Below are 12,836 nucleotides of genomic sequence, written 5' to 3'. Positions count from 1 at the left end.
CACACAACCATGAGATCCCCGTCCACAATTCTTCTGACCACATCAACAACATCCACACACACATTGACCAAGTGAGCTACCATCACCTCTAGTACCTCCTCTCCCTCTATTACCACTTTCGTATCCACCACCGAAAGCCCCATCCGCAACTCTTCTGATCACATCAACACAACCATTGACGACGAGATCCCCATCCACAACTCTTCCGACCACATCAACAATATCCACACACACATTGACCAAGAAAGCCACCGATCCTCATCCACAACTCTTCCGACCACATCAACAATATCCACGCACACATTGACCAAGAGAGCCACCGTCACCTTCATAACTACCATGTCTCCACCGCGTCCACCACTGCCTCCTCCACAACCACCACCGCCTCCACTATGGTATCCACTGCCATCTCACCACGGTGTCCACCACCGCTTCCATGGGACTAAGCGCCGCCGTTCATAGGTACCACCGCCTTGTTCATAGCCACCATCGCTTCCATGGGCGGTAGAGAAGACCGATAGATGTATGCTCGAGAATAGAGATGGAGAAGATGTTGGCAGGGAGAAAGGGGGTTATGGAGAATTTTGGATCGAGAATATTACGGTTCGTTTCCAAAATTTGATTTCTAGATCGAGAAAATGTCGAGAGATAAAGGGGTTCGAATTACTTTTCTTAATTTGAGAATCTGAAGAGATAAGGTTATTTGTTTTAAAAAATAAAAATAAAAGGAGTTTACTCTTTCCTTTAGAAAGACTAACGATGGAAAGAATAAATAAACAGAATCCACAATCCATCATGTTTCTTCTCAACTCATCGTCTCCACTATCTTTACGGCTTCACTTCCGAGACACTCTCATCGCATCAAGAAATCTCTGAGTCGCTGGAATCACCGCGTAAGTCAGAGAATTTGCAGATCCAAGGTACAAGAACTTCTTGCTCCTCCACGGTTTCATTGATGGGGTTAGGGATTTGGCTCCATCGACGATAGAGAGAGAGTGAGAGGTTCCATTGGTGGGGTTAGGGATTTTATCGACAAGAAGATTAGGGATTTCGTCGATGAGAAGATTGTTGTTTGTGAGATTTTATTTCTAAAAGAAATCTACTTATTAATTATCGAAAAAAGTAACGAGAAAGAAGGTAACGAGAGAGATAATAATTTTGAGGGTATGAAAGTCTTTAGTCACACAGAATATGTGTGGCAAGTGCAATGTGTCCCCAAATGTAATTGAAAACTCATAAAGTGTCTGTGGGTGTAAAATTTTCAAAAAGAGGGAGGGCATATTCTTTGTGTAAAGCACAGACTTCGGAGTCAACATTCAGACCAGTGGCGGAGCCAGCATCATCTCTCGTATGGGTCATTTAATAAAATAATTATGTAATACTTCTAAATTGTTTTTAAGATGGGTCAAAGTAAAGGTTCGAATTAGTGAGGTCAACCTAATTGATCTCAACCAAATGTTCCAGCCAAAATCAATCATACATAAGTTAAACTCATTTATTTGTAGAAGTCATGTGGGTCAACTGACCCCCCTCTCCACCATATGGCTCCGCCACTGATTCAGACAAGCAGAGAGAAAAAACAGAAAAAAATCAGTAGAAGAAAAATAAATTTAAAGGATCTGACCCAAACACACTAACTTCCAAACATAACCCTTTAAAAAATATCTCAGTTGTGTTGAACAAAAACAAAAAAGTAGTTTCTTTTTTTTTGTGTTCTATAGATAGTTTCTTGGAGCTTTTATGGCTGGCTAAACCAGAAATGAAACCAGAACAACAAAAACTTTTTCTTTTTAAATGTCAAAATCTTTTATTTACTTTTAACAATAACTTAATTTAACAATACTATATAGGAAAAATCTCAGAAAAGACCCTAAAATGATTTTTTTTACCAAAAGAACAAAGAAGAAAATTACCAAAAGATAGTTTATTAAAAAGTTAAAAGATCTTTTGACTCTTAAATTATATAAATAAACATTTAAATAACTAAAATATTCTTTATATTTTTGAGAAAAGATAATTTTTCGATTCGAAACTTTTTTGAATTTTTTAAAGTTTTTTAAAAAAAAAATATTTTGAAATTATTTTAAATTTTTAAATATTATTTATTATTTTTAAGAAAATCTTAAAGTCCACCTCAAACCACATCCCTAAATTTAAACTATAAATTTTTATCAACAAATTTCTTGGTATGAATGTCTTTACATCTTCAGTACATTCTATTTAGGTTATTTTGATATCCGTGTGCTATATTTGAGATAAAAACATTTTTATTGTTATCTTAATAAATTTCTGTAATATATATATATATACTTTGTAAATGATAAAAAGGGGTAGATACACAGAATTTCACAAGTTTCCAATGAGTTTTTGGGCTACTCCCAGAGGGTTTTGTATCTTTATGTCTTAAGATATGAATCAGCTCTGTTCCCGACTTTGGAACCGACGATGATTCTTCTTCACCTTCTTCTACTTCTACTTCTACTTCTTCTTCTTCTTTCTCCTCCTTGAATCTCAATCTCCTCCAGAACATTAATCCATTATGTAAGTTCCGGTCTGACTGTCTCTTTTATCTCTTCTTACTCACACGGCACTTTTTTTTTTCTTTTCATGCAATGTAATGACAGGAATCTAAAGTTAGGGTTTGGTTTTCTTTGTCAGGGGTGAAGATGATATAGTAGAGCTCTTATGGAAGAGCGGCCAAGTTGTTGAAAGCAGCCAGACACAGAGACCACCTGTTCCTCCTCCCATTCTCCGAGGCAGCGGAAGTGGCGGCGGCGGCGGAGAAGAAAGTGCTCCGCTTCCACCGCCTCCGCCTCTCCATAATCACCAACAGCAACCGTCTGATGATCAGAATCTATTCATAGGCGAAGACGAAATGGCGTCTTGGCTTCTCCATCATCCTCTCCGCGAAGAAGACCAGTTCCACTCCCATCTTTTCTACTCCGGCGTTGTCTCAGCCGTCCCATCTACTCAGCCGCAGGCCTCCGCCTCTCTCACACCACCACAGCCACCAGCAGCTAGTACTGTTTACACTCCGACGGCGGCGGAGAGACCGATGGGTCAGGTAATGGCCGAGGGAAGGGCAGAGAGCTTCTTCAACTTCTGGAGGCTAAGAGGGAATATACATACGGGCGGTAGAGTTGAAACAGCAGCTGCACAGTGGGTTAAAGATTCGACGCAGGTGGGATCAAGCGCGACTCCGTCGTCTTCGGCGGCGACGGCCACTAGCGGAGTCTTGCAGGCTTTTGCAGTTCAAAGTCTTGGTCAGAGGGTTGATACGGTTTGCGAGATCGCCGGACCATCTTCGTCGGTGGTCTCAAAGACCGAAACGGAGCTGTTTCTTATAGAGACAGAAGCTGATGATGATGAGAGGAAGCGAGAGGAGAGAGAAGAACCCTCTGATGATGCCGAGGTAAGTCAGTGCTCTGAGGTGCATGTTAGTCACTTTGACCGCGTGCAGAGTCAGTCAAACTGTTTGGTGGCGTTACAGGAAACTGGTGAAGAAGCTCGTGGTTCAACCTCTAGGAAGAGGTCACGCGCTGCGGAAATGCATAACATCTCTGAAAGGGTTCTTCTTGACATTATCCTTTCTTGACTTTCAAGCAACAAATGTAATGGATCTCCTGTTTAATCTCACTTTTCTTTTCTTTTTCCTGTAACAGAGAAGGAGAGAAAAGATTAACGAGAAGCTGAAAGCTCTCCAAGAACTCATTCCTCGCTGCAACAAGGTTAGTTTTATACTTGCTCATCAAGCTTTGCTTGATGATTCTAATTGAGAGCATATTTTGCTTCTACTTTTGAACAGACTGATAAAGCTTCAATGCTAGAAGATGCTATCGAGTACGTTAAGTCGCTTCAGATGCAAATACAGGTATGTACTCCTAAATAAACAATTGTATTAGATACCGTAAAAGGGTATAGGGTTTTAGAGTTCTTTTGTATTTTTGTTAATCAACAACCGTTGTCGGCTGCGACCATAGATTTTGGTTCCTATATGTCTGCTGAAAACTCATCTTCGTGGAAGGTTTTATAAAAAAATTTCATGGAAGAGGATACGCAATAAGTGTCTACTTGGAAGCTATGGTACTTGGTTTAGATAAATGGACTTGATAGCTGATCGCTTTTATTATGCTCTGCTTCTTGTATGTCATGCATATGCTTCCCACGTTAACAGCGTTATGAAGAAGGAACATGACCGAGTCAATTTTTACCTGAATCAAAAATGCAGATGATGTCAATGAGAGGTGGTGGTATGATGCCGATGATGTATACACCAAATATGCAACGTTTCATGCCTTCCTCAGCAATGGGAATGATGGGCATGAACCGGCCTCCATTTATACCTTTCCCTGGCATGGCTTTACCTAGGCCGGCTCATATGGAAGGTCTAGGTCCACCGTATCCACCACCAAGATATCCTTTTCCAAACGTTCAAGCCTTTGACCCGAACCAGCCTCAGTTTCCGGGTTACATGAATCCTTATAGCCAGTTTGTTGGTCTCCAACAAATGCAACAACCTCCTCCTCCTACTCAGTTGCAGGTAATTCTTTCCCATTATCCATTGTATTTTTTCATCTGTTCCTACATATGGCCGATAGCTCACAAGATAGTGTTTTAAAATGTTTCTATAGAATCAATCATCATCACAGCTGAGTTTCAGCCAGGCAAGTAGTAGTAAGGAACCTGAAGATCAGGATAACAAACCAAACGGTTAGTAAGAATCAGGGAATGGCCTGAGGCATTTCTAGCGAGATGATGGCTTAATGCTCATGATTTGACAGATACATCTCCATCGTGTTGTTGCAGGTTAATAAAGGGTCGGTTCTCCAAGCAAATCCACAAAGTTGAAGATATAACCAGAGATATAGCATGTAAATTTTAGTCAAGGTTAAAGTAGGCCCCCTTTTCTGTTTCTGTAAATGTCAGAACATGGAATCTTGAGGGTAATATAGACGGATAAGGTGAGTAAGAGAAGAGATATACGTGTTCACCAAAAACGGTCTTGTTTTTCTATAAAGACAATGAACATTTCTCTCCTGCAACTAATAACACGTTGTAACGAAAACAATAATTAAGAGTACTTCTGGAACTTATGTTTGCATGCTGCGACTACGATCATTGCTTGTCATTACTCTTGGAAATGCTCGATAGAGTCTGAAATTCACAAGTTGAATATAGAGCTATGGTTTTATACTGAATGAGCTGAAGTTAATTAAAGATGTGTCATCATCTATATTGCACACTCATGTACCGTAGATATGTATTGTGGTACTAAATATGTTTATTACATTGCAGGTAATCATGTGTTTTGCAAGAGGACGAAACATATGAAATCAGATTGTCACTTTATTAAGGATGATATACAAGCGGAGATTCTACGTATGAATCATATACCACAATGAATAAATTAGTAGATGTCTTTACTAAAATATTTTGATGATGTCTTTTTCAAATGATTTCACCCAAGTAAATACTTGATATTTTTATGTACTAATTTGAAGGGGAATTTTGAGATCTATATATATATATATATATATATATTATATGATATTTATGAATTAAATTAGTTTTAGAGTTTCCTATATATAATCAAAATCTTTTTTTATTTGTAAAGAGTAACAATAAATAATACAAAGAAATTCAGATTTTTTAGTCCATCTCAAAATGGTTTTAGCAAATATATAATAATATTTTAATATAACTTAACAATATGATTTAATTTTAAAATAATTGAATCAACTATAAGATGATAAGTATTATGGTATCTCATGAATATTTCATAACTTATGTTTTGAGAACTATCTTTTGTTTTCCTTCTTACTTTTATATTTTTTTCTTTCTTTTTTAAAATGTCGAGATACTCTTTGAAAACTTTCTATTGGAGGTGCTATAAGAGCAACCTCAACACTAAAATATTTTCTTTTATCATCAACATAAACAAATTCATCAAAATTCTGTAAACCAAGCTCGTAACTCTGCATCTATATGAACGACAAATAATGGTTGTTTCCTAACACTGCGTGCAAGACTGACCGTTTGTATTATGTGTTTTGGGTATACGAATGATCTTTGAATGGTTGAAATTTCCTTTAAAAATTTTGATGCTTTCCAAATTACTTGCAAATGCCGAGTATTCTTCTGGTTCTCAAAACTACGTTCACCAATTATGAACAATCTGTTGCAAATGTGACACGAAACTGCGGTAAATTTCTCATACCTTTCATTGATTAAATGAGCGCTTATAAATCTGAATGAAGGGGTATAGAACCACTTAATCACTAGTTTTATGAAAACATTGAAGCTTGTCGTTGACAAACTCTTTTATTAAAGCCAAACTAGCTGCCATTACAAGACTACAATGGAACCAGACAGAGCATAACGACGCTGGATCAGGATCTCTAGCTGACCTTGCATAGGTCTGATATTCCTTACCCCTATCAGTCTATCAAAGTCCTCTTGCAACGCTAAAATATCTAAAAATAAATTATGATCAGATTTTAAACAATATTCTAATATACCTTATTCTTTTGATTAAAGTTTATTATCTTTCAAAAAAAAAAACTAGTTAAAACATTACATGTGGCAAGTGAATATCAGAAAAAGTTCTCTAAACATCTTATTGAGATACAGACTTGTGTCTCTCCTATTTTGTTAAAAAAAAAATTTAATTTAAGAATCTCAGTTACATATATAGCTGTCAAGTGCAATGGTAGGATCTAGTTAAATATCTAAATAATTGAAGAAATGAAGAAAATAGGAGAGAGACAATGAGAAAAAATCTGAAATAAAGAGCTTTTAAAACTTCATATGATACTTTTATTGAGACATGTTAACTTGACTTTGATTTGGTTATTTAAATGAAAATATATTTTAGCTTAATAAAAAAAGTTATATTAGAATAATAGTATTAATTTGCTGAGAAGTATGTGTTAGAAACTTTACCATTGAAGGTGTCCTTTGACGGATTAATAAGAAGTTTTTAGGATGAAGTTTTTTAGTAGAATAAAAATCGTTTTTTAACTTTTAACTAAAAACTGGCGGTTTAAGAACCATCCCCGTTAACCGGGTTCTTTACCAGTCACTTAGTGATATTAGAATTTTTTTAAAAAAAATAGCAATTACTTTAAGCAAGAGATGGAAGAGAGGGTTCTTGTAGGACGGACACACGTAGCTCTCTCTTGCTTCCAGTGAATCTTCTTCGGCCAGCATCAGACGAATCGTCTCCTCTCTTCCTCACATTTGATTGATAATGCTCAGAAGTCGAGGTTGAAGCATGGAGGCCCTTTGTGTTATTGTAGGTTTCAATTGAATCAATGCTCTCTCTGATGCTTTCCTTGGATCAATAGAGAGGAGGAGGGAAGGAGAATGGAATCGGAAGCCCAGTGGACCAGTGGCGTTAACAGCGGAGGAAGAAGCCGTTCTGAGGGAAGGAATCCGTTTGGAGCTTTTACAGTGGACTGCCATGAAAGCTGCCGTCGATAACGGTTGGGACGGCATAGATTCATATTATTCACCTTTCTTTCTGGATTTCTTAATTCACGACCAAAGATGGTGGCTTTCTGATTGTTTCATCATGCAATGCTTCTTGTAGATGGGGTTTGATGCTTTCTGATTGTATTTTTTTACAATATTGGTTTCGTGTTTTTGCTCCGTGAAAGCAGAATCATGAAAGACGTGATTGAGACTTGAGAGAGAGCAGAGGCTGCAGAAGAACAAGAGCAAGAAGGTTAGAGCGGCTTATGCTCCCCACATTGAGCTTTTTGCCTGCTGACAAAATGGCGGTTATTGTGATGCATAAGATGATGGGTTTGGTTATGTCCGGACATGAGGATGGGTGTATCCAAGTTGTTCAAGCTGCTGTTAGTATCGGCATAGCAATAGAGTATGAGGTATGAGCAGTCTTGGAATTAATATCTTTAAGTGCATCTTGCTGTTTTTTGGATCCATGAGTACGCATGATATAGGAAGGCAAATAATGCTATGTGTCTGATAATGTATGTATTCTCTTTCTTGTTTGTTTGCTTAGGTTCCCATACCAGAGAAACCTGTGTCTGAGGATCCAGAAGAGATCCAATTATGGAAATGGAGTGTTAGAAAGGCGAAAAAGATTAACAGAGAGAGAGAGAGAGACGTTCCCTAAGATGTGATGTTGAGCTCAAGCTTTCTGTAAGATAACCCTCTTGCTAGCTATCAACATTTTGTTCCTTCTTGACTTGCTTACTGAAGATAATAAGTTTCAGGTGGCTAGAAAAATGAAAGACGAGGAAGGATTCTACTACCCTCACAATCCCGACTTCAGGAGCCGTGCATACCCAATGCACCCTCATCTGAACCATCTGAGTTCCGATCTTCGCCGTGGAACCCTGGAGTTTGCTGAAGGACGCCCGCTTGGAATCATACCTTGTTGTTGCTGCTTACGATGTAAGAATAATGTTCTTTGCCGTATGTCAAGCTTTCTTTTCTGGTTGATATTGTGCTTTGAACACTCTTGTACTCTCTTTAATCATCATTCACTCTTTTTATTCACAACACTCTTGTTCTTTCTTTTTTATGAAAATCTAAAACAATTACTAATCTTTGTTTTTATGTTTTTATTTTAAAATTTATGTTGTAAATGATATTTTTTTAATATATTTTACTCAATAAATAAATTTTATTTTTAATAAAATAATGTTTAATAATTTTTTTTAACAATCTTTAATTAAGAAACTAGTATTGGGACACAGAATTTAAGCGTCTCTTAATTAAAGTTCTTATAAACATTTAGTTACTAAAATAATCAATAAGCGATTCTAATGGATTTTGTGGATTAATGATGCTCTAACGCAACTAAAAGATAGATGGTCTTATGGCTGATTCTTTTGATATTTGGCAAACTAGTATCTGTAAGATATTTACTACGACTGATAAAAGAAACTCATTTTGAGAGAATATACCTCCAAATTCTCTATCGGTCATCGTCCGGATTCTTCTGGGATGTTGTGGTATCTCAAATGGTTTTAGGAAAATACGCTTGCTTGTTCTTATATGTAAATAACTAAATACTAATCCCTCAGTTTTTTTATCGTAACTAGTTTTAGATGAATACACAAATATTAAGAAAATTATTAATTTTTTTAAAAGTAGCATTTGATAAATAAATTAGGTGTAGTTAAACCAATCATAAATAAGTATATATTATTTGATTGGCAACACTATATCCAATAAAAATAAAAATTATTTAAAATTATGAAAGCTACTTATATTTTGAAACAAACAAATTTTGGTTAAACTATTTGCTAAAAAAAAAAACGGAGGGAGTACTATTGATGTCCCAATGTGGACCCATCAAAAGAGAAAGACAAAAGTCTCTACTCGGAAAGTGATGACGTCATGTAGATATAGTAAATTTGTAGCACGCACACAGAGAGAGTGTAAAGCACAAAATTCGAAGTGAAAATTCAGATAAACTAAGAGAAAGAACAGAAAGAACGCGGTCGAAGGAAAAAAAGAATATAAACTCAAAGGATCTGACCCAAAACACACTATGTTCCAAAAAAGATAAATCATTTTGAAAAAAAAGTATATGAGGTTTTCCGCAGGTTTTTTGTGCGCTCTGGGTGGTTTCTTGGAGCTTTATGGCTAAATCAGAAGAGAAACAGCTAATGTTTATTTTGACAAACTCTTTTGGGAATATTTATACTATATATATATGGTGGTACATAGATACAAGTCATATATATAACTTTCACAAATTTCCAATATGAGTACTCTGGTGTCTATATGAATCAACTCTGTTCCAGACTTGGGATTTGACGATGATTCTTCATCACTTTCTACTGCTACTTCTACTTCTTCTTCCTCCTCCTTGAACCTGTCTGTCTACCCGGCCCACAAGAACAGTCTATCATGTGAGTTTTTTTTTTTTTTTTGTTATCTCTTCTTCTCTATCTTACTCCTTTTTTAATGTAATTAAGTTATGGTTATTGGTTAGGGGTGAAGATGATATAGTAGAGCTCTTATGGAAGAGCGGCCAAGTTGTTGAAAGCAGCCAGACACAGAGACCACCTGTTCCTCCTCCCATTCTCCGAGGCAGCGGAAGTGGCGGCGGCGGCGGAGAAGAAAGTGCTCCGCTTCCACCGCCTCCGCCTCTCCATAATCACCAACAGCAACCGTCTGATGATCAGAATCTATTCATAGGCGAAGACGAAATGGCGTCTTGGCTTCTCCATCATCCTCTCCGCGAAGAAGATGATTTCCACTCCCATCTTTTCTACTCCGACGTCGTCTCCGCCGTCCCATCTACTCAGCCGCAGGCCTCCGTCTCTCTCGCACCACCCCTACCACCAGCAGCTGGTAGTGCTATTCACACTCCAACGGCGGCGGAGAGACCGATGGGTCAGGTCATCGCCGAGAGAAGGGCTGAGAACTTCTTAAACTTCTCGAGGCTAAGAGAGAACATACATACAAGCGGTGGAGTCGAAGTAGCAGCAGCTGCACCGTGGGTTCCGGTGGTGGTTAGAGATTTGACGCAGGTGGGATCAAGCGCGACACCGTCGTCTTTGGCACCGGAGTCCTGTCTGACACCAGCGACGGTCACTGGCGGAGTCGCGCAGACTTTTGCAGTTCCCAGAGCGGTCGAGACGGTTTGCGAGATCGGCGGACCATCTTCGTCGGGGGTCCCAAAGACGGAAACAGAACCAGCGACGGATGAGAGGAAGCGAAAAGAGAGGGAAGAAGCCGCTGAAGATACCGAGGTAAGTCAAAGCTTGGAAGCGCATGTTAGTCACTTGGACGGGTTCAGTTTAGCAAGCCTCATGGTTTTGGTGGCGTGCAGGAAACTGGTGAAGAAGCTCGTGGTTCAACTTCCAGGAAGAGGTCACGCGCTGCGGAAAAGCATAACATCTCCGAAAGGGTTCTTCCACATTATCCTTTCTTGACTTTCAAGCAACAAATGTAATCTTTTTTCCTTTGTAACAGAGACGGAGAGAAAAGATCAACGAGAAGATGAAGGCTCTCCAAGAACTCATTCCTCGCTGCAACAAGGTATGCCTTAATATGTATCCATCTTACTCAAGATACGGTTTGGTGATTCTAATTGAGACTTTTTGTTCTGCTTCTACTCTTGAACAGACAGATAAAGCTTCAATGCTCGAGGATGCTATCGAGTACGTTAAGTCGCTTCAGATGCAAATACAGGTATGTACTCCTAAATAAACAAGCAAAAGATATTCTCTCTCTTTGTTGCTCATAGACCTCTTGCATAACCATTTTAAGGGTTTAGAGTCTCTTTTTTTTTTTTTTTTTTTTTTTTTTTTTTTTGTTAATCAACAAGGGTTTCAAGCTGCAACCATGATTCTGGTTGGTTCCTATATGTCTGCAGAAGGGTTATAAAAGTTTCATGGAAGAGATATGCAAATCTAAATAAATCTACTTGGAAACAAGGGCGGGCTATAAAGGCTTTTTATTATGCTTTTGTTTCTTGCATGTCATGAATTTGCTCTCTACGTTTATCATGACCGAGATTTCAACTAATCCCATGAATCAAAATGCAGATGATGTCTACAGGAATGACGATGATGTATACACCAAATATGCCACGTTTCATGGCCCCCTCAGCAATGGGAATGATGGGTGTGAACCGGCCTCCATTTATAACTTTCCCTGGCACAGCTTTTCCTAGGCCGCCGGCTCACATGGTAGGTCTAGATCCATCTTATCCAGCACCGCCATATCCTATCCCAAACACTCAAGCCTTTGACCCATCCAGAGTCCAACAGTCTGACCCGGTCCAGAACCAGCCTCAGTTTCCGGGTTACTTGAATCCTTATAGCCAGTTTGTTGGTCTCCCACAAATGCAACACCCTCCTCCCCCGTTGCAGGTGATAAATACTTTCCAATAACCCATTATGCTTATAAATACGTTCCTACAAATGGTTGATGCTCACAGTATGGTGTTTTAAAATGTGTGTACAGAATCAAACAACATCATAGCTGAGTTTCAGATGCAAGTAATTAGTAAGGAACCTGAAGATCAGGACAGCAAACCAACAGGTAGTAAGGAATTGCCCTGAGGAATTTCCTACGGGATGAGTTTATGTTCATGATATGACAGATACACCTCCATCGTGTTGTTGCAGGTTAATAAAGGACCAGTTCTCCAAGCAAATCAACAAAGTTGAAGATATAAACAGAGAGGTAACATGTAAAATTAGTCAGTTTAAGGCTAAAGTAGGCCCCCTTTTTCTGTTTCTGTAAATGTCAGAACATGGAATCTTGAGGGTAATATAGACAGATAAGGTGAGTAAGAGAAGAGATATATGTGTTCAATAGATAAATTAGTAGATGTCTTTGTTATAATATTTAGATGATGTTTTTTTCAAATGATTTTACCCAAACTAAATACTTGATATCTTTATTATGTTCCAATTTGAAGGGGAATTTTGAGATCTATATATTATATAATAGTTATAAATTAAAATTTTGAATTTATCTATTAGCTTTAGAGTTTTGTATATATAATCAAAATATATACTCCTCAGCTCCTAAATGTAGGATGTTTCAAAAAAAATTGATGTTCCAATATATAAGATGTTTTCAACTTTCTAGGTAACTTTTACTTTATTAAAAACTGTGTAACCAATCATATTTAATAATTTACTAGATTTTGACATGTGCTTTCAAAGCGCGGATTTATTTTCCTTTTTTTTTTCAATTGACAAATATTTAGTAAATGTCATATTTCATATATTTGTGTTTTATTTTATAAAAGACTTAAACTTTTTTTTTTATCGTGTTTCATTTTAAATGACTATTTATGTTTAAAAAATGAAACTTTATTTTTTTAATGAATTAAG

The 12,836-nt window shown here is 37.6% G+C and overlaps 2 protein-coding genes and 1 long non-coding RNA gene across 6 annotated transcripts; all 3 read left to right on the top strand.

Moving 5' to 3' along the window:
• Positions 1-2,328: 2,328 nt before the first annotated feature.
• Positions 2,329-5,099, top strand: LOC106296105 (transcription factor bHLH119-like). Its single transcript, XM_013732164.1, has 8 exons — positions 2,329-2,541; positions 2,659-3,412; positions 3,491-3,568; positions 3,663-3,728; positions 3,806-3,871; positions 4,229-4,540; positions 4,632-4,710; positions 4,807-5,099. Coding segments are annotated over exons 1-8 (1,362 nt in total). The 5' UTR covers positions 2,329-2,539; the 3' UTR covers positions 4,812-5,099.
• A 2,006-nt stretch (positions 5,100-7,105) lies between these two features.
• On the top strand, positions 7,106-8,529 carry LOC106292761. Of its 3 annotated transcripts, none has more exons than XR_001260247.1 (4): positions 7,106-7,265; positions 7,347-7,889; positions 8,027-8,166; positions 8,241-8,529. It is a non-coding gene; the product is annotated as an uncharacterized LOC106292761 (long non-coding RNA). The 3 variants fall into 3 exon arrangements; XR_001260246.1 differs by having other exon boundaries at positions 7,117-7,484; positions 7,662-7,889; XR_001260244.1 differs by having other exon boundaries at positions 7,117-7,889.
• A 1,198-nt stretch (positions 8,530-9,727) lies between these two features.
• On the top strand, positions 9,728-12,372 carry LOC106297185 (transcription factor bHLH119-like). Of its 2 annotated transcripts, XM_013733477.1 has the most exons (9): positions 9,728-9,890; positions 9,974-10,736; positions 10,817-10,894; positions 10,960-11,025; positions 11,113-11,178; positions 11,535-11,678; positions 11,750-11,861; positions 11,956-12,033; positions 12,120-12,372. In XM_013733477.1, coding segments are annotated over exons 1-7 (1,134 nt in total). In that variant the 5' UTR covers positions 9,728-9,888; the 3' UTR covers positions 11,765-11,861; positions 11,956-12,033; positions 12,120-12,372. The 2 variants fall into 2 exon arrangements, with proteins under 2 accessions (XP_013588931.1, XP_013588924.1); XM_013733470.1 differs by having other exon boundaries at positions 11,535-11,861.
• The last annotated feature ends 464 nt before the right edge of the window (positions 12,373-12,836 follow it).

The sequence above is a fragment of the Brassica oleracea genome, chromosome C1 (assembly GCF_000695525.1).
Source record: "Brassica oleracea var. oleracea cultivar TO1000 chromosome C1, BOL, whole genome shotgun sequence".
NCBI classification, from domain to species: domain Eukaryota; kingdom Viridiplantae; phylum Streptophyta; class Magnoliopsida; order Brassicales; family Brassicaceae; genus Brassica; species Brassica oleracea.
Note: the sequence above shows the minus strand (reverse complement) of the source record. Positions and strands in the feature narration are given on the sequence as shown.

What these genes read in the sequence shown, in the direction of transcription:
- LOC106296105 (XM_013732164.1), top strand. An exon ending in AACCCTCTGATGATGCCGAG is followed by an intron (nt 3,413 to 3,490) that starts GTAAGTCAGTGC and finishes GTGGCGTTACAG; the next exon opens with GAAACTGGTGAAGAAGCTCG. An exon ending in CTCCTCCTACTCAGTTGCAG is followed by an intron (nt 4,541 to 4,631) that starts GTAATTCTTTCC and finishes ATGTTTCTATAG; the next exon opens with AATCAATCATCATCACAGCT.
- LOC106297185 (XM_013733470.1), top strand. An exon ending in AGCATAACATCTCCGAAAGG is followed by an intron (nt 10,895 to 10,959) that starts GTTCTTCCACAT and finishes CCTTTGTAACAG; the next exon opens with AGACGGAGAGAAAAGATCAA. An exon ending in TCATTCCTCGCTGCAACAAG is followed by an intron (nt 11,026 to 11,112) that starts GTATGCCTTAAT and finishes ACTCTTGAACAG; the next exon opens with ACAGATAAAGCTTCAATGCT.